Source organism: Sprattus sprattus (assembly GCF_963457725.1).
Source record: "Sprattus sprattus genome assembly, chromosome: 1".
NCBI classification, from domain to species: domain Eukaryota; kingdom Metazoa; phylum Chordata; class Actinopteri; order Clupeiformes; family Clupeidae; genus Sprattus; species Sprattus sprattus.
In genome coordinates, this window is record NC_137920.1 from 49,838,747 (window position 1) to 49,858,371 (window position 19,625).

The following is a 19,625-nucleotide window of genomic DNA, read 5'->3' on the forward strand; positions in this document are numbered from 1 at the left end:
GCTGCGTTTCGGCTGAGCGACTGGCCTTAATTTCTCTCTGTGATGTATTTAAAAAAGAGACTAGATTAAGTCACTAATTAATGCCACTGTATATGTTATGGTTCTACAATAAATGAAGGTGTCACGTAATGAATGAAACTACGGAAAAAATGTCACGATATTCTACATGCACCTGTGAGATGCACCTGCAGTCAGTCGCCGGCTGAAATTGACGTTTTAAACGTTATTACTATTTAAATGTTTTTTTTTTTAAAGATACATCTGTATTATGAATCTGACTGACTCTCTTGTTCAGATCTTTTTGCTGTCTGCGGTTTTTCAGTTCATACAGGTGAATGTGGAAATGTCCATGAAATGTCAGGAAATGTCCATCTACAACTTTCAAACTGACAAAACATTTTCTTTTGAAGGTACCTGTCTGTCATGGGGTTTGTCATCAACATTGACACCCTAATGCTGATGTGTCCTGAGCTGCTGCAGAGTCAGCAATATATCTGCACCTACCGGTTCAGCCAGGATCATTTGGAGCTCCTTTTCAACTCCATCAGGGCATCAGGTAAGGATCTCAGAAGTTTCTAAATTAATTAAATTAATTAATTTCCAAAAAAGTATTTGACGTCTGAAAAGAGTAAATATCGGTATTAAGTGTTGTGTGTATTTGGTTTTTAGGGGGCTGGAACAACAATCCCTCCACAGGCCAGTTCCAGGGCATCTTCCGCCGGCTCATGGTCCGATGTGGTGTCACACCGAGCACTTCAGGGAATGTGGCACCACAGGATGAGGCCGTGTCCCTGTCGGCTGTAGAGATGTCCTCTGCCTCTGAAACGGAGGAGCTTGAGGTGCCCTTCGTGAATGTCTCTGCGTTTATTGGGGACCACAGCTACTTGCCAACCCGCTTTGGTGGCCTAGTGGAAAACGCACTGGTTTACATTGCAGGGTTTGTGGTGCGGCAGGTTTTGAGAAAGCTGCCCTGTGGTGCGTGCCGTGCTAGCCTGGTGACAGATGCTGCACGCGCATCTTTCGACGAGAGCTACCACCTGCTGACTCTGAAGAACAAAGGAGGGCTGATGATTCCTTCAGAGGGGACAGTGAAGGTGGTCAGGTCAGCAGAGCGGTTCATTCGCCAGCCTGCATCAGGGCAAGCTGTCAGTGTGTCTGTGGTCAAGCAGTTTGTCCGGGCTGACATCGGCACAGATGATGTGTTTCTCCTCAAGGAGCACATTCAGGACACACAATTTGGCATTGACAACCACCACTTTGCACTGTTGTCCTTGGTTGTGTCTGTATTCCACAAAATCAGGCTGCACCACATTGCAAAACTGAGCACGCTGCAATTACAGACTGGCAACAGTCGAAAAAATCTCAGCAAGATGATACTTTTTAAAGGGTTCTAGCCTAGATTAAATTATTATATTATATCATATATTGTGTGAAATTATATATTGTGTCAATTGCACTGCATAGATCTGAAAATGTTATGAGCATGATTGTATATTATGTCAAATTGTACAAATGTACATATATATATATATATATATATATATATATATATATATATTATATAATATGAATATATACCTATACTTAAAATATATTATATTATATTGTATCGCATATTATATATATCATATATATGTTATTCCATTGCACATTATACTGAGTCATTATATTATATTGTATTATATATATGCTATGTTATTTATATTACAGTTCAACTATTGAGATGTGTATGTATATATTGAGATGTGTATATTTTTACTGCTATAGAAATATATAGCTTTTTTTGTAATGTTGATTTGTGAAATAACTGTGTATTACCAATTGCACTGTTCAAGGTTTCTTAATGCACATACTTGAAAAGGAACTATTAAACTATGAAAAACACACTGACTGCCAGTTTCTCACTATTTGATGTATGCTCTCTCTCTTAATGATGGTCAATACGTAGTAACTAAAGAAGCACTATTTCGATAGTTTAAAGATCTTCTCAGTATTTTCAAAGTTCACGAGCTGTGCAAGAAAAGTGAGCGTTTATCATAGACCCATGCACATGTATGACTGGCGATTTAACTAGCGAGATTCAAAGTAACGTAGAGGCAAATCTTTTTCACACACTTCATGTACAGCATAAACCCTTGAATACTCCATGAAATTGGTCGCGAAATGTAAAAGGTTATCGTGATTTTTATCCAGATAAACCGCAGCTCCTGGCAACTTGCGCTTGTTTGACACGTTTGACAGACCTCTGACGTCAGAGAGCTCCTCTACCAATATGGCAGCGACGCGTTTCGCCGAGGCAACGGGCTGAAGCAGTGGAGGCGGCGTCTACCTATATGATGTCTATGACCCAGCCTCATATAGAGAGTGCCAGGGCAGGGCTCTCTCACAGCGAGTGATCTCAGGGGAGTCATGGCCTCATGTGCAGGACATATTTTATGTGAATAAAGGTTATCTACACGACGTTTTATACCTCTAATCGACTCGGTTTGTTGTTTATATGCTACACGAATGCCGTGAGGTCAATCGGAATAGTGTGGGTCTTAACTGGAGCTCAACTCAACTATAACAGCTATCTTGCCGCTAACACTAACTGAAAACACATTGGAACACATAGTGGCTAGGTAGCTAGCTGCTAATAAGTAACATATTATTAGTAACATATAAGTAACACATCAGCAGGAATGAATCAACTGTACTGATATTAAATGTACTACTAACATGCCATTCTCAAATTAAAGCCAGTGACATGAGTATTAACGAGTTAACGATGGATACCGACAGTTAGCATACCTAGCTGGGTAGCATTACCATTGGATTTTAATGGCAGTTATGATAGCTCTGGCTAGCCCTGCCTATACCGACGAAGGAGAACTGTTTCGGGACACGTTTCACTTGACGAGCGGGGGCAATAGTCATCTGGAGAGTTTAAAATGATACTAAATGAAGGGAAATCTACTGTATGGAGATATTTCTGCTTAGTAGACAATGCAGATTCTAATTAGGCTGTTGGATATGTCCAATGTAAGAAGTGTGAAGTTTTAATGAAATATGATTGATGCAACTCTCGTTCTCCACAACATGGATAAACCACGATGGTTAGATGTAGATAGTTTCAGAACGAACGTCGGCGTGCAAAAAGATCTTCAATGGGAAGACTCGTCTGTTGTGCCTCTGGTGTCTCATAAAACGTGAGTTTCATTAAAGCATAGCGTGTGTAATGTTTAGCTATTTCATTCCGTTTGCTAACCTTTCCTGCTGTCTGTCTCTGAACGTAGTTGGAGATTCAGGGGAGTAAAATGCTCCGCTGCCGAAGTAGATTACATGTTTTTAACTTCGGGGTTTATTCCCTTTCCTTTACGTCTGCTGCTGGTTAGTTAATACAGACAGCAGGAAAGGTTAACAAACGGGATGAAATAGCTACACATTACACACGATATGCTTTAATAAAACCCACGTTACTCACATACTGGTTAACACTGTTACAGCACATAAATGTTTGTCGCTACATCCAAAATACGCCGTACCATTTTTATAAACGTTCTTGCAACGTGAATCATTAAATTTAAATATGCTTATTGGCCGTTGATGTATTAACTGTCACATTTGTTGCACCTTAATCATTTTCTACAAAAATGATATGCTAGACTGAGACTTTATTCATTACTGCACAAAAACTAGACACGTTTGCAAAACTAGACGTTTGCAATGAAGTAGGTAAAACAACTTTCGCCAATATCTCCGTAAGGGAGATGGGTTATGTGCTCAAATTTCCTGGGATCAAAGAATACGTTAGTATTCATGTGCAAACTAAAAATCACGTCTCAGGATTGCTGTGCATGCCAGTTATTTTGGGTGTATCAACTGTACCCATGTCTCAACTGTACTAATACCACCATAAGCCTTTAAAAGTGCTTTACGTTTATTCATATTCATCTCCGTCGTCTTTGCACATGCCTGAGGCAAGGTAACCGGATCAAATTTCGCACATGTAGACACTAGGGAGGGGAATCTTCACCATCAAGGCTAATGGGCTAATACAAAAAGGTGCAGGCCAGGAGATTTCATCCACTATAAAAACTAATTAACAGGAACATATTGCATTTTCCCCAAAATATACAATGCACACCATTGATGAGTACACCCCATTTGAAAAGTAACATTTTGAACAACATTTTAATAAGCATAGTTATTTCCAAAATGTGCATAGGTAAATGTTATGCCCAAAATGTGCATACAATATCTGATGAGCAAAGTAAGGTTAATAATGTAACTTAGGTGACAGTTTTTCCATTTACTCAGTGCACATTTTGGAAATAACACGTGTACTTATTGAAATATAGTTCATAATGTTAGACTTAAAGCCCACAACCGAATGTATTACCTCCATTTCGTTTTCCTCCATGCTAACGCGCTATCTGACTGGCTGGCCGCCTCTTTTCGAAAGCACGTTTGTTTGGACCCGCCTATTCGCGCGAGCCTTGAGCCGAGATTTGAGCATAGACTAGAGGGGTAGGACTAGTAGGGATAGAAACACAACTGAAACTCAGAGACACGTTTCTAAAAAGTTATAATAATAGATAATAATCGGTTTGTATCGATGCAGATCATTTTGATACGATGCATCTCGAGTTTATGTGCGGTTTTTACCGATGCAGACATATGCAAATGGATGCAACTGCATCTTACATGTCGTATCGATTTTCCGATGTGCATCGGTGAATCTTCCCATGCCTAGTAGACACGTAACGACAAGAGCCGATTCCCTTAAAAATGTTCACACCTACACGCGAATACGATGCGATAAATTGACAGGGTTAAATTGACACATGTATATGGGCCTAGCTCGGCAGTCTTTTTTTGTTTTTCATCTGTGACATCGCGCCCCCCCCTGGAGAGTATTCACGCCCCCCAGTTTGAGAACCACTGCTCTAAAGAGTGTGAGAGAGAGATTTGTGTGTTTTTTTCCCCCTCAAATCTCTCTCTTGAGGCTATGTCAAAGATGCCCCACCCTAAACACCTTTGCTATCTCAATCCAGCAAAGCTCAGCATTCCACATTGCTACCACAAAACCTCTGTGTTTACAAGGGCAGAACCCAATCATGTTTTCTATCTTTACAGTAAGCTTTCGGCAAACACTTTTAAAATGACAGTATCTTTGACCTTGAAAGTGGCCTTTGCAAACAGCAGTAACACTTTAATTTAATGGGGTCATTCACTGCTGGCATTGGGAGGGTGGAAGTGGTGATGGGTGTGTCCCTGGTGCCTGCAGGCCCTGGTGACAGTAAATATGTAACAGGTCTGAGATGTGGCCCTAGGGTTGCTCAGTAAACACAGCCAGCAACTACACACAAAGAGACAATACAAACAAACACACACTCACACAAACGCAGATGCACACCACTACTACACCCAACAGCCAACTATTACTTCTTGGTTGTCTCAGTCAGTACGTTTACATGATGGCATATATCCGATATTGGCTAAAGTCCGGCTTTATTAAAGAAATAAAGTCCGGTGTTATTAAAGAGTCTCACTGCTTTGTAAGTGATCAGGGAGCTTTATTTTTAGATATGATGTTGGAGTTACTTCTTGTCAGGAGTGCTCATTGCAGTTTTGCCATGACAGGATGAGTTTTCTTGTCTTTATTTGTTACTCCTGGTAATCCTGGCCAATTTTCATTCACCTGCAGCACTAGAGGATCACACATAAACACATCCTTAGACTCACATTGTGCTGCTTATGGGCCAGATATATTATGTTTGTGAAAGGTAGTCCACACATCATTAATACATTTTAGGTCTCAAAGGCATTTTAGTCACATTTTCAGTTTTTAAAACACAAATGAATGGCAATCCTCAAGAAGTCTATTGTTATTGGAAGAATGTGATATGGATTTTATAAAAAGTGTATAAGAAGGTAAGGTGGGGTCATGAAGTTCATTAGGATGGTTTGAGCAACAATTATTTGCAGCTTTGAGGTTTTTGTTTGTTTGTTTGTTTCTCCAAAGATGTAGGTGAACAAGAAAGGTAAGACGTGGTTCACTAAGTTAAATTTGGTTATTCTTAACAACAAACATATGCAGCCGTTTGTTTGTGTGTGTGTATGTGTGTGTGTTTTTGTTTTACCTTGACAATCCTATCCCATCGGGCCAACACTGCAAGCATGGTAGTGCAGACAACCACGACTATTCCTGCAATCATGGGGTCCCGGGGGAACTTCATGGTCTTATCTGACACAAAGAGGAGAAATGGACAGCGAAATTACAGATCGAAATTACATATCGAAATAACAGATCGAAATAACAGATTGAAATGACAGATCGAAATTACAGATCGAAATAACAGATTGAAATTACAGATCGAAATTACAGATCGAAATAACAGACGTAATAACAGACTTCACAGCTCTTAATGATAAAAGTACTGGGTGGGTACCGACCCGTTACAGTGACCTGGAAGGACATGGTTCTCTCCGCCTCCACAGGTGAGCTGGCCGTGCAGCTGTACAAGCCCTGGTGGAGCTCTCGGTTCAGCCTGGACACACTGAGGCGTGCCACCAGCCCGTCGTTGGTGGTGATGAACTCTCCCTCTGTAAGGTCGACCACCTCGCCGTTACGGCGCCACACTATAGCCACGGGGGGGTTGGCGTGAGACTCACAAGAGAGGGTCATCTCACTCTCCTCCTCCAAGGCGAACTCCTCAGTGCCAGAGAGCTCAGGGGCAACTACAGAAGAGGGGGAAAGGGCAAAGATCATAATAGCATGAAGACATGTGGAAAGAAACACACATACCTGGGTGTATAAGGAATTATTTTATTTAATAAAGCAGTTCAATTAATTGAATAACATAATAAGTATTGTTATGAATTTAAGTGTTGAACTATGAATTGAAAACTAGTCTAAATTAGTCTACTGACAGTTAGTTTCACCGTTTTCAAACATCCAGCACAGTAGCAAACACCCATTGATAATGTGTTGTGACTCTCCTCTTCCCTTCCTTTCTCAAGTCATTGGCCTGGGGCTCCCAGACAACAGATGGTGGGTGATAGTCTACAGCCCCCCCACCCCCCACCCCCCCCCCCCCCCCTCCCAAACTCACAGGTCACCTCCAGCTGCACAGAGCCGTTGAGGGCTGCATTGTTCTTCAGCTGGCACAGGAATATGACACCATGGTCCTCCCTGGTCACGGGCTGCACACACAGTCTGCTGTGGTCCACGCGGTTCCCCTCCTGCAGGGCCACCGGGAGCCCGTCACGAAACCACTGCAGCTCCTCACCTGCAGAGGGCGCCGAGCAGGAGAGGGACACGGTGTGATCCAGCCTAGTCTGAATAAAGCCCCCATTCCCCACTGCTGGGACCGACTCCACCGTCACAGCTGCAGGAAAGAGGGAGATGAATCATGTCAGAGTGAGAGTTAGCAGTCAGTGCAGGATGATGCAGCCCTCGATTTCAATCCTATGCACCTTTTATCAAATGTATGGTTCTCGAGTTGTCTGTTGTGCAGGAGAAGTGTATTTGACTGGCTGTTGAGTTCAAATGTCAATAATCTTTCATCAGGATTGAGAACACATACACAGGTTTTGACGTCAGACTACAGTAATGCACGCATTCAGTAATTTATTTCTCGACTACAATTTATGCTAAATGCCCTCAATGGCGGCACATTTCATTTCTAATGGTGATCTCTTAGATCTAAAGTCATGGTGACATTTCTAATTTGAATGCTCTCCAAAGTGAGTTGTGTTCATGACGTATGGTTTTGGACCCCGTTCCTGGTAATCTGGATGGTCAAGGATTAAAAAATTACATTCTAGTCACTGGATTCGGTTTTGTTTGTTGTTTTTCCTCAGTCACTGAAATAATAATTACATTTTCCGGCTCCTACAAATGTATTTTGGAGCAGAAATGTTTCTCAAAGCTAATGTTTGGTGTAGAGCGCAATGGCCCTTTAAGCACTATCTCACACATCTAAGACATGTGATGCGTGATGAATTAAGGAAAGATTCTGAAAGGTACAGACATGAATATAAAGACAGTTTTTCCATTGAAAGACATGTTTTGACAATTTTGGTTAGTATATCTTCCTTGTTTGCCCTGATGAGAAAATATGTGTTGATAACGGCAAAGAACAACCTACATTACTTTTTTCTTCAGTTGTTAAAAATTCACTTATCTTTGCTCACTTATTATAAACATGTTTTTCAGCAGTAACTTTGAAGATTGAAACGTAATGTCATAATTTGTTTGCTGACTAGGAGCAGAGGCATGCTGCTCACACTGTCCTGAAAGCAAGTTCTAAATACAGGAACGTTACTCTTGGTTTTATAATCTTTTGGGCAATCGAATCACAAGTGGACAGTCGAGACACATCACCATTAACACCTGTATCATGTGTCTCCAAGGTGTCCATTAACACCTGTAGATTGTGTCCATTAACACCTGTATCATGTGTCTCCAAGGTCTCCAGCTGACCACCTTTGTTCAGATTTCATTAATGCCTACTGCCTTGTTGTATCAGACAGGGATGCATCAGGATGCATTAGCGTTTACACTAAAAAAGATATGTGGCCAAATGCATCCCAGACCACCTCGGCAAGGGGATTGAGTGATCGGATCATAATGCGTCTTGGTGGTCGTTTACATTTGAGTTTTGCGCTCTCCACTTTTGATTTGATTTCCCACGACTCATTTTAAGAGCAAGTGTAAACAGAGCCTAAGAGTCTGAGTGTGTGTGGAGTATAGAGGGCTTTACCTTCCGTCCCAAAGATCAAAAAGAGAGCGAGGTAAATGAGAGAAGTAGTCCACATCACTCTCATCCTTACTGGTAATGAAGCTTGTAGCCTGGACATGGAAGAGATACAGTGATGAACAATTAACCTGTAATTTTTTTTTTAAACATATAGCCAAGGAAGTTGTTTGAAGACATAGCCATTGAAATGGTCAGCCTCTCTTTTCTAAATCACAAAAACCTATTCTGTCTGACACGTCCCAACACCCTCTCTAGCTCTGGTGCTCCTGAGTGTTTCAGAATTTCCCCGAAACAGTGTTCTATCTATATATAAGCACTATTTATGGTAGAATCTCAAACTGCTAAAGAAGCAATTTGGTAATCAATGATAAATGGTATATTTACACATAAGCATAATGACATCTAAATAAAGCCCATCTAAAAGAGTCTCTTAAGCAGTAGTTTTCTCACCGAGTCTTGTGTGATGATTGTCCAAAAGTAGCTCTGAGAGATCCAAAGGTTGACTTTGTGTCTGAGAAAAAGACCCGAAAGCCTGCTGCACACATTTAAGTGCACCAACCGTTTTTTTATTGCATTTCCCAGTGCAATAGTCACCTTTCCTCTATCACGTTTATAGGCCCAGCTTTAGGTGCCGATTGTGCAACAGAGTGAACATCAATGTTTTAGTGTCACTGCAGCTTCCTTGAGATGGTTTATTTATTTATTTAGGAGCTAAGCGTAAACATTACAAAGGGGGCACATAGTTTTATAAAATGAGATGCACTGAATCACACTGCAATTGGCATTGACATTCCATTGAATATGTTATCGAAGATACAATTTGCTAAATAAAAATCGTCGTAATCATTATGACCTTGGATATTCCATAACATCTACAGTACATGTCACTTTATTGTGGTTCCATCCACAGGTTATGTTTGATATTTTTATGACTGCCATTATGAAAGGGTGATTTGCTCATTATCATTGTGAAAAGGCATATTAAACTCCTGGGAGGGTAAGACTTTATAAAACCTAAAGGGGAAATACATAAAAGATTTTCTTTTCCTTTCCTTGTTGCAGATTTGCATACATGTGGCATGGCATTGTGTGAAACAATTGCTAATTAAATGGCAATGTTTTCAACTTTGTACTTTTTTCCTGATGGATGGTGTCACAAATGGCTAACAATTTCCTATAAGCATACACCTCACTGCAGACTACAACATAGAATCAGCTCAATCCAATACAAAACATGTAGAAATGTGTTGTAAACCCATGAAAGTGGAATCTATATGTGTGTCTATTCAAACCATAAATCAAGCCATACAATATTTGTATGCTGATCACCTTTTTGTGTGTCATGCCTTCATTGTCAAGACATCTTTTGGTTTTGCTTTGCTTTTTGTCACTACTCAAACTGTACATGTTAGCCACAATTGGTAACGTAAAATGGTTAATGTTTAAATAGACATGCTATTGCTTACTGCGACATTAACAGCTGAACTTTAAATAGCGTTTAGTAACATATGAACCAGTTTACTTAATGATAGAAGCATTTGACTTGATAGACATTTGGCATTCTTTGTTTAGTTGTGACTTATATAAAAGACAACTTGATGAAGCTCTCTTTCCAAGATAATGATGTGTGTGAAAGGCAAAACAGTGTTTGCATGTATTAGCTATTGAGAGAGGCTTCCATTGGAATGTTATTGAGTTGCTATAGACACGGCCTAATTACCATTGGTTTGATCTCAAGACATCTTATAAAAGAATGCTATGCCCCTCCCACACAACTATGGTCATAATGCTTTAGGCTCTCCTGAATGCATTCATTAAGCCCCTGCTTTGACTTCATGACTTTCAGAGGCAGGGCCGCCGGTGCAAGCCATTCTGCCTCTTTAGGCAAAACACCCTGTAGACATTTAGCTTACAGTGTGCATTTTTGGAAAAGCTGACTAAAACATGCTTTGGTTTACAGTTCAATAGCTCTGACTAGATCTATTAGTCCTCCATCATTCGATAATTATGACCAATTACACTAGCTGATAATTAGGTTGACCAAATGCAAACAGACCAAATGTGGAGAAGTATAAGTGTGGGACAATGTGGGGAATGTTACTAACACTGAGAGGTTATCTAAAACTTTGATGTCTATCTTACTGAATAAGAAAGATTTCAGACAGCCGTCACAGCCTGATGATGATCGCCTTCACTGGTCTCTTCTCAGCCATGGTATGAAATCCAGGCTATGTTCTGTGGTCAATTAGATTAAAAGAAGTATGATCTACGTACTCGACAGAGTGTCTACGGTCTACGTATGGTATGGTCTACGTATTGATAGGCCAATGACTAACATGCATGATATCTAATCCAAAAGGAATGTTAGATTAGACATTTGTGTCCAATTTTTTTTCAGGGGGATGGCATTACCCCTATCCCCTCTTGACTCAAGGTTTGTATATGTTGTATTGGTGGTGTAAGTGGAAACTAGGAGAAAGGGTTAAAATGCTGTGAACACATGCAAACTCCATGGAAGTAAACAAACAAACTGGATCAATAGAGATAATAGCAATTCTACCCAACACCTCTGCATCCATCTAAAAAGCTGCATGACCAGAGACGTGGCAACATACAAGTAAACATTGGAGAGGCATTTGAAAGATGGAGACAACTAAGAGCCCAGAAGGATTTTAAGACAGACGCTGATGTAGTCTTATTTTCAGCTGAACAGATAAGCAATGAGCTTCAGCTAATGTTATCTAACCTAAACTTATTTATCATAGATAGGCCTACTTGTAAGTCATTTCAACATTTCAGGACTCACATTCATACTCTTAATATAAAAAAAAAAAAAAAAAATTCAACCAATTTTTTTCCCCACAAAACTTAAATGTCTTCCGAATCAGAATTGTATTTATTCCCTTTTAATTCACATTAACATAAATCCAACATATTGTAGTGAACATATAAATTGATCGAGAAGACTTATTTTTCAGTCCAATCGACACATTCAGCTACCCACAGGAGCTCTCTCAAGCTGGGCACCGGTTCAGTCAGCAACTTTCATGCAAAGATCGCGTTTCTGCTAAAGTCTAAAGAGCACCAAGATCAAAAATAAAAGATGGCGGACCAAACTCCATAGCTGGTCTTGTTTGTACCTATAAATTGTTAGTTTGACATTTTTTTGCTTAGATTTAAAATAAATAAATAAAGAGAAGTAGACACTGTACAAGGTCAAAAAAACGTTAATTTTAACAGAAAAATAAGTCTGAGAGGATTTGCGAGGTGTATGAGCCCCTAATGTTAGCATGCTATTACCTACAATCTTAACAGCTTGCTAGCGGTGTGATTGGTTTGTTGACCTGTCAATCTCACTACAACATCTATGTTGTCAACACAACTCCATGCGCCAGACTCCTCCTCCGTCATCCGTTGGATCGTGTCAGTCGATATTTCAGGAGTTATTGAAAAGAAAATACATCTCACTAATGTGGGAGGATGTGTGCCATCGACAGATGCTTGAGGATTCACTGTCCCTTTTTTATGTATGATGAAATAAAAACATATAACTGTGAATTATTTGAATAAGTTGTTATTAATTGTAAGCTCAGAGTTGTTTGCAAGATGTATGTTTATAAATGGCAGTGTCACGGCCACCCTGTACCTTTCATGTTGTAAAATGTTAGATTTAATTCAATGTTAAAAAATGTTTAGTTAAATTCGTTGTTCAAAAATGTAAGGTTAAATTCAATGTTAAAAAAAAAAATGTTAATGAAAATATGAACCTTTGTATTATTTGAATAGCTTAGTATTGAATACACAATAACAGGATAGCTCTGTTTATTTGGCACTAGGCCCAGTATATTATAAACAAAATGTTATGCAATTTATATAGTAGGGGGTCCCTGCTCATCTCGCCACCAGTTTGGGGGTCCCTGGCCTGAAAAACGTTGGAGACCCCTGCTCTAAGGTACATGCAGCTGGGTTATCAAGACAGTGAGTATTTGAGAAACACAGCCGGTGAGGTGATCAGTGATCATATGTAGCTGGCTAAAGCGGTCATGCTAACACACACCAATGTAGGCTACTGTTATCAGACACACCAGAGGAGCAAAGGACCAACACTGTTTATTACCTCATCAACAACCAGCTTCACAGAAATATATGACAAACAGCAATTTACAAAGACGATTAGGCCTACTCTACACATTGACCAAATACTGATGTCCAAATAGAGTAACGTGACTCATGACAGTTAGCGACTTGCTATTCATGTATCTTATCGAATAGAACTACACACTCAATTTGATGACACTTCAGTCACTTCAGTGCTAAGAGGCCGACATGGTTAACGGATTGGTCATTGCACACGGCACCGGTGATGTCAACACAGCACCAAAACGTTTATGCCCGCTCTTGGTGCACGTGTGCAGCAGTGCAGTCTTCTAAACAATAGAGAAAAATGTGCAGAGAAAAATACCATCTACACAGCTGGAAAGTAAAATGAGCCGCAGTAGAGCACAGTGTGTGACCAATAACTATCACCAGTGTTAATTTGTGGACTAAGTGCTGGAGGCAGCAATAAGAGGAGGGCAAACAGCCAGCCAGCTCTACAGTGAAACAGCCTAGGCAATATAACATGACAGTTACATTGGATCACTTGTATTATATGTGTGGATTAAACGGTCATAGAGATGCAGTGATCCAGACGGAGCTGCGATTTTTGTCTCGTGCTCGTTCACTTTGCTTTTGTGCCAGCCGTGTGACGCAACAATTTACAAAAATTGGGAACTGCGCAACCAGCTAGGTGTAGTGCTGTCCTAGCAGGTTATTTGCTACTTCATCTGCTCACTAAGTCAACTATAAAAGAACTACTGTGTCACCCACCGAGAGCTGCTGGCTGTGGTCCTTGGGATTCGTCCCACCACCTATGTTTCAGAGTCCTCCAGTCCAGATGGTCCATGGCTCAGATGTTGTGTGAATAGAGGCAGCTGGTCTGACGGAACAGAATGGCCGAACGAGACCGGCTTGGAGCCTATAAGAACAACTTCAACAAAACGAACGAACAGCATCAAGAACTACTGATACTTCTACAAAGACAGTCACAACAACAACAATAGCAACAACTTTTATTTGATTTGGGTTTGTGTGCAAAGCAGTACATATGGGGAACCAATAATTGTGTTAATTGTGACTCAGCTAACACACAGCATCCCCCCACACAACCCTATGCAGCCTCTAACAGGTGGCACTATCACTTTGTCCACTAGATGACAGTATGGTGGCATGGTGATGTCAGTCTAATGAACGTGTAGTAGTCAGTGCTCTTGATCACTCTCCTGTCATCAGCTGAAACCTGTCCTGTCCTGGTAGGGGCCCAGACCTGGCCTAGAGACAGGCAGTTGCTACAGCTGAGTCTTTTTGATTGATGTGTCATGTCTATGAAAGGAAGAGAATCATCACAAAGCCAAGGGCAAACTAAGGTAGGATGTCTGCATAGATAAGAACATTGCTAATGGAGTGTTAATCATTGAAATACATAAAGCACACATGTATTAAGAAAGCATGATAAGTGTTAAGGCATTTTTACACTTCTACGATTCTCTCCGATTTGGTCGTAGAGGGACACTTTGGCACGCCTTGGCACGCCTTGGTAACACCTTCACCCAGGTGTTGCCGCCCATCCGACCCGTCGGAGAGCTGGTCGGAGACAAACGCTTTTTTCTAACTTTTCTTAACACTTCCAACCCCAAGGGCTTTTTTTGACTCTGTTAGGTAGTTTGCCATGCCTGATATTTTTGTATATTTTATCTAACTAAAACCCATGAGGCAAAAGTGGCATTTATGATTATATTCTAGAACAACTCAGCAATAATACAATGAGAGTAAAAGGATTGTAGTAAAACAAAGTTTTGTATTAAAATGAAATATAAAGACACTAAAATGAAATCTAGTTTTAGAGGTGCTCAAACTTTGTACAAAAACACATTGTAAATATTTTGGAAGTTTTCTTTTTTACTCTGAGCCTTGTAAACAAAGGTGTTTGCTCCAAAAAGGTGAGTTTAGCATTCAAAAAGTGTGTGTGGTTTCTATACTTATTATAAGTAATATAGAAAGTGACACTTTTCTTCACTTAGACCACTATGCATATTGATGAGAGAGGTGTGAACATTCTGGGACACCTTGGTCAAAAGACAATGGCCAGCACGTAATGGCCCTGGAATGTCTTTGTGGCCCTCTACCCCCTTCAGGTTTTCTTGACACATCATGAACCAATGGTGATCACTGAATTACCATATCCTTATCATATGAATAGTTGTAATTTGCTAATGGGAGGGTCAAAACCTCACTCAGATGCTGAAATGTGCAAAGGATAAGTTATACTCTCCTTACAAAGTGATTATTTAAACTTTAGTTTCAAACTGTATACAGTGGTGGCCAAAATTGTTAGAACACCCTACAAATCTGAATAAATGTGCATTTTTTTCGCCTCCAAAACATAATTTCAACTCATAATGTTCATGAAACATGCACATGGTTGCTCTGAGCACAAACAAATAACAGATGAAGTGAGTCTTTCTGTTTTTATCCACTTTTAACTTTAATATTTGGTATGTCCACCTTTTGCAGCAATTACAGCAGCACATCTCTCTGGCATAGTGTCAATATATTTCCTTAGAACTTCAACACTAATTGTATCCCACGCCTTCTGCAACTCAAGCCAAAGGCTTTCCTTTGAATGTATAATGGATCTGTCGAGTTTATTGTCCAACTCGCCCCAAATTTGCTCGATGGGGTTGAGGTCCGGACTTTGAGGTGGCCAGGCCATCATTTTCAGTGATCCAGCAGATTCCTTTTGTCGCAGGTAGTTCCGGCATAGGTGAGAAGAGTGTTTAGGGTCATTGTCCTCTTGGAAAATAAATCCAGGCCCAATAAGACGACTCCCAGATGGTACTCCGTGCCTCACCAGAATGTTGTGGTACACTTTTTTATCCATGATGCCATCAATTTTCACCAGGTCACCTGTTCCTGAGGCTGAAATGGCACCCCACACCATAACACTACCCCCTCCGTGTTTAACTGTGGGCAAGAGACACTCATTTTTATACCTCTCCCCCACCCTCCGTCGAACATACACTCTACGCTTGTTGCCAAACTGTTCAAACTTGGACTCATCAGTCCACAACACTTTAGACCAATCTTCCTTAGTCCATTTCTTGTGATCTTTTGCAAATTTCAGGCGATTCACTCTATTTTTCTCTCTCAGCAATGGTTTCTTTGCTGCTATCCTGCCAACAAGTCCTTTTTCTCCAAGTTTCCGTCGCACAGTTCTTGAAGACACTGTTGCACCATCATTCATTGTGGTGTTGATCTCATCACGAAGTTCTCGTGAGGTCTTTCTTCGGTCCTTAAGACTGAGAATTTTCAGATGCTTCACTTGTCTGTCAGAAAGTTTATTTTTTCTACCTCTCCCCTTTCGGTTCTGGTGTGATTTGGTGGCATCATGGCGGTCTATAGTGTACTTGATGGTGCTTGGACTGCATCTCAAGTCCTTGGCTATGCGGCGGTAACTCCAGCCAGCATCAAAAAGGGCCTTAATTCGAGCCCGTTGCTCACTTGTTAGCTCCTTCCTTACCTTAGCCATGTTCAAAGAACAACATGTGTAACAAGACAACTTCTAGAGGCTTTGAATGTATACCAATTGGTGGTGTGGCCTATGTGACAAAACCCTGGTGTTACCAATCACTTAATGAGCAGGATAGGCCTTGTACATTCAAAATAATTACACAGCTGTGTCCTAAGACTCTTTCATCACCAGCAATTCAACCGGGATCACACCTGACAATGATTATACAAGTAATTTGGCTGCTTCTGTGAAGGAACATGATTGTGTGATATTGACAGTGAAATAGGCCTAGCTTGTTTTTTGTAAGGAAAATGACCTTAATCTACTTAAAATGTCTCTATTATATGGTTTATAGAGCATAAAGATCATTTTGTAGATATTTCATTTGTTTGATGGGTATTTTAATCGTCAATTCAACAAAAACATCTGAGATCTCTTAAATATGCTGAGTGTTCTAACAATTTTGGCCACCACTGTATATTTAAAAAGAAACAGGTTCAAGGTTGCTGTGGGTGTTAGTTTTATGTTTGTAGGACAAAAACTTGCGGAGATTTTTAATTCTATTAATAAAAATACCACCAAGTGCCCCACGGGGCCCCTTCGTTTTGGAAGGGTTAAAGAGACGGAGAGAGTCGGAGACCCCCTTGGCTGTGATTGGCCAGCTTACGACATCATTTCCAAACAACATCATTTCCGGAATCACACATGTCAGGACCTCACATTTCCTGTTTTCTGTCAAAATGTTTTAGTACGACTTTGGTAAACTACAAAGCTGCACAGCATGCAGCATTAGGCTACCGTATTTTATATAAACCCTCGACAAGTACATTTCTCCTGACCACTATTGGTCTCTTGGCTGGTGGCTCGGTGTTGAAAGTGCCTTCTCCAACCAGCTTCAACTGACATCTAACGTAATTTGCTACGGAGTAATGCTGGCAGCATTACTTTGCATCTATTAAATAGGAAATGTATTTCATGTATGTGTAGAACCTATTTAGAATGACTGACTTTACATAAAACGGCAGTGAAAGACATTTGAGTCAAACATTACTTTTGCCTCAAGGAGGGTGGCGTGTGAGAGCATAATCGGCACGACAACGTTGTACTTATTAGCAGCGAGGCTAGCTACATTAGCAGCACACTTTTGAGAGTTATTGTGAATACGCTAACGCTTGATTTAGCGGAAAATCTAGTAAACGTACGTACCACCTGTCTCCTGTTCTGTTGTTGTTGTAGTTGTCGCTCAAATCGCTACAAGCACGTCCTCTGCTTATAACTCAAACTAGTCCAGCTCCACCATCAACCATTGTCTGTTAGTTGCCATCATTCGCTGTTGTGAGGATTCCCGGGAGGAGGAATTTATACAATAAACGACTACCACACACACAACGATTTCTCTAAGATCGTCTTCTTGAAAATTGGGCATTAAAGGTGTCCAGGCAGAGGATAATAAGTGAGTGTGCTCCTGTATGTGTTTTTCATCATATTCATGGTTGAAAAGGCAGTCTCACAACTGTATGTTGAGGTATCAGAATCAGAATCATGTTTATTGGCATGTATGTGTATGCATTCTCTTGTTGTGTTTCTGATATAACTATAACACTGCATGTGGATTGGTATGAAGACTGCAGTGGGTTTATATTTCTGCCCCTTACTTCATAGTTCTACGGGTATTTCTGTTCGAAGTGTGCATGAGTTGTTTTATAGTGACGTTTCACGCTAACACCTTTGACAAGGGCAACCGTCTCGTTGCAGATTAAACACATCGGTTTTGTCCTGCCCACAAGCAGCACAAATGCATAGCCTACTTGTCAGTCCACTCTGTCTTAAATTCAAGAGTTTTGGAATCAACTTTTCGTGTGTGAGAGCCTGGCAGAGGATCATTATCAACATATTCGTGGTTGAAATCGCAGTCCCACAACTGTATGTTGAGGTATGCATGTTCTTGCTGTGTGTCTGATATAACTATAACACTGCATGATGTATGATGTATGATGAATACCGTGGGTTTATTTTTCTGGCCCTGTCCTCAGAGTTTGGGGGGTAATTTTGTTCGAAGTGTGCATGCTTTTTTTCATAGTGACACATTCACGTTACCACTTTTTGACAAGGGCAACCGTCTCGTGGCCAATGAGTGCATTGTCATAGCGTTAAGGTTACCCAGCGATCATTGCAAATATGAATGTGACAAAAATACCAAAGAAAATAAGAACGTATTCATTTTATTGGATCGTTTTATAATAGTTTCTGTATTGTATGTAAGATAAGCATATCGCTTTGTTATAAATCGCTACTATGTTTTTCACAAAAAAATGACCACCACGATGGAGATACATTTGACTACTCAAGTGAATATATAGCATTAGACATGGTAGTGTTGACTGAGCTACATGTCTCCAAGGCCCATGTGATGACACCTGCCCGACAGGTCCAGAAGCAGCATCCGTGTCATGTCAGTGACAGTTGGGAGGAAAAACAATCAATGACTTCCAATAAAGAGGTTATGTGGTAGCTACGGGCTCGACAAACAGTCGTTACCCCACCCAGCGGTCCGGCGTTGAATAGGTTGAAAAGGCTTTAGGACGCATAGCCGTCGGAGTAGTATGTAAGCCCGGCCAGTACGTTCATTTTTTTCTGAATCAACCGCCTGCCCCCGCCCGCCCATATTTTTTCGAGGACGGAGAGAGGATGCAGAAGTATATTAAGGCCTTTACAGTTACCCACTATGTTCTTGAACAATATGAAGAAGTCCCGCAGGATTTATTTACTCACACACATAATTTCTTTCCCTCAGTCCCTTCAGTCCCTCCCTCCTTTTCTTGTTGTCTCCTCATCCTTAGCATTCCCTTCTGATAATCTCTTTTGTGGCTCTTCCTGTGTCCATTTCCCCTCCTGATTAGATTCACACAGCAAATTGCAAAGTCAGACGTTTAGTCTAAAGCAAGGCCGTAGGTTTGGTCTCAGCATTGGTAGGGACACTCCCCGGCAATGAGGTAATGAGGCATTGTTATTCTATTTTAAGATGCCTGCTTTTACTGTTTGCTGAGGCATACCACCTGTTTGTACTGATAATCATATCGTTCTTCTTTCAAGGACATGTTCTGAGAACACTTTTGTAGCGAAATGAAACCGACATTCCAACATCCCTGGAAAATAACGCCCTTTGTCTGCTCATTAAACATGTTTCTGTCTGTACTCATATAAAAGCTGGCTAGGTCCAGCTCATCTTTTGGAGTTTGTTCATGATACTTGGTTGTGACACTCTCCCT

General features: G+C 40.7%; 1 protein-coding gene across 1 annotated transcript; it reads right to left on the reverse strand.

The window, feature by feature from the left end:
- Positions 1–5,679: 5,679 nt before the first annotated feature.
- tmigd1 (transmembrane and immunoglobulin domain containing 1) lies at positions 5,680–8,814 on the reverse strand (the record flags this gene model as incomplete). The annotated part of the gene is made up of 5 exons (XM_080844745.1): positions 5,680–5,691; positions 6,126–6,229; positions 6,439–6,723; positions 7,098–7,373; positions 8,751–8,814. 5 exons carry the CDS (start codon positions 8,812–8,814, stop codon positions 5,680–5,682), a joined length of 741 nt encoding a protein of 246 aa, XP_080700871.1.
- Positions 8,815–19,625: the final 10,811 nt, after the last annotated feature.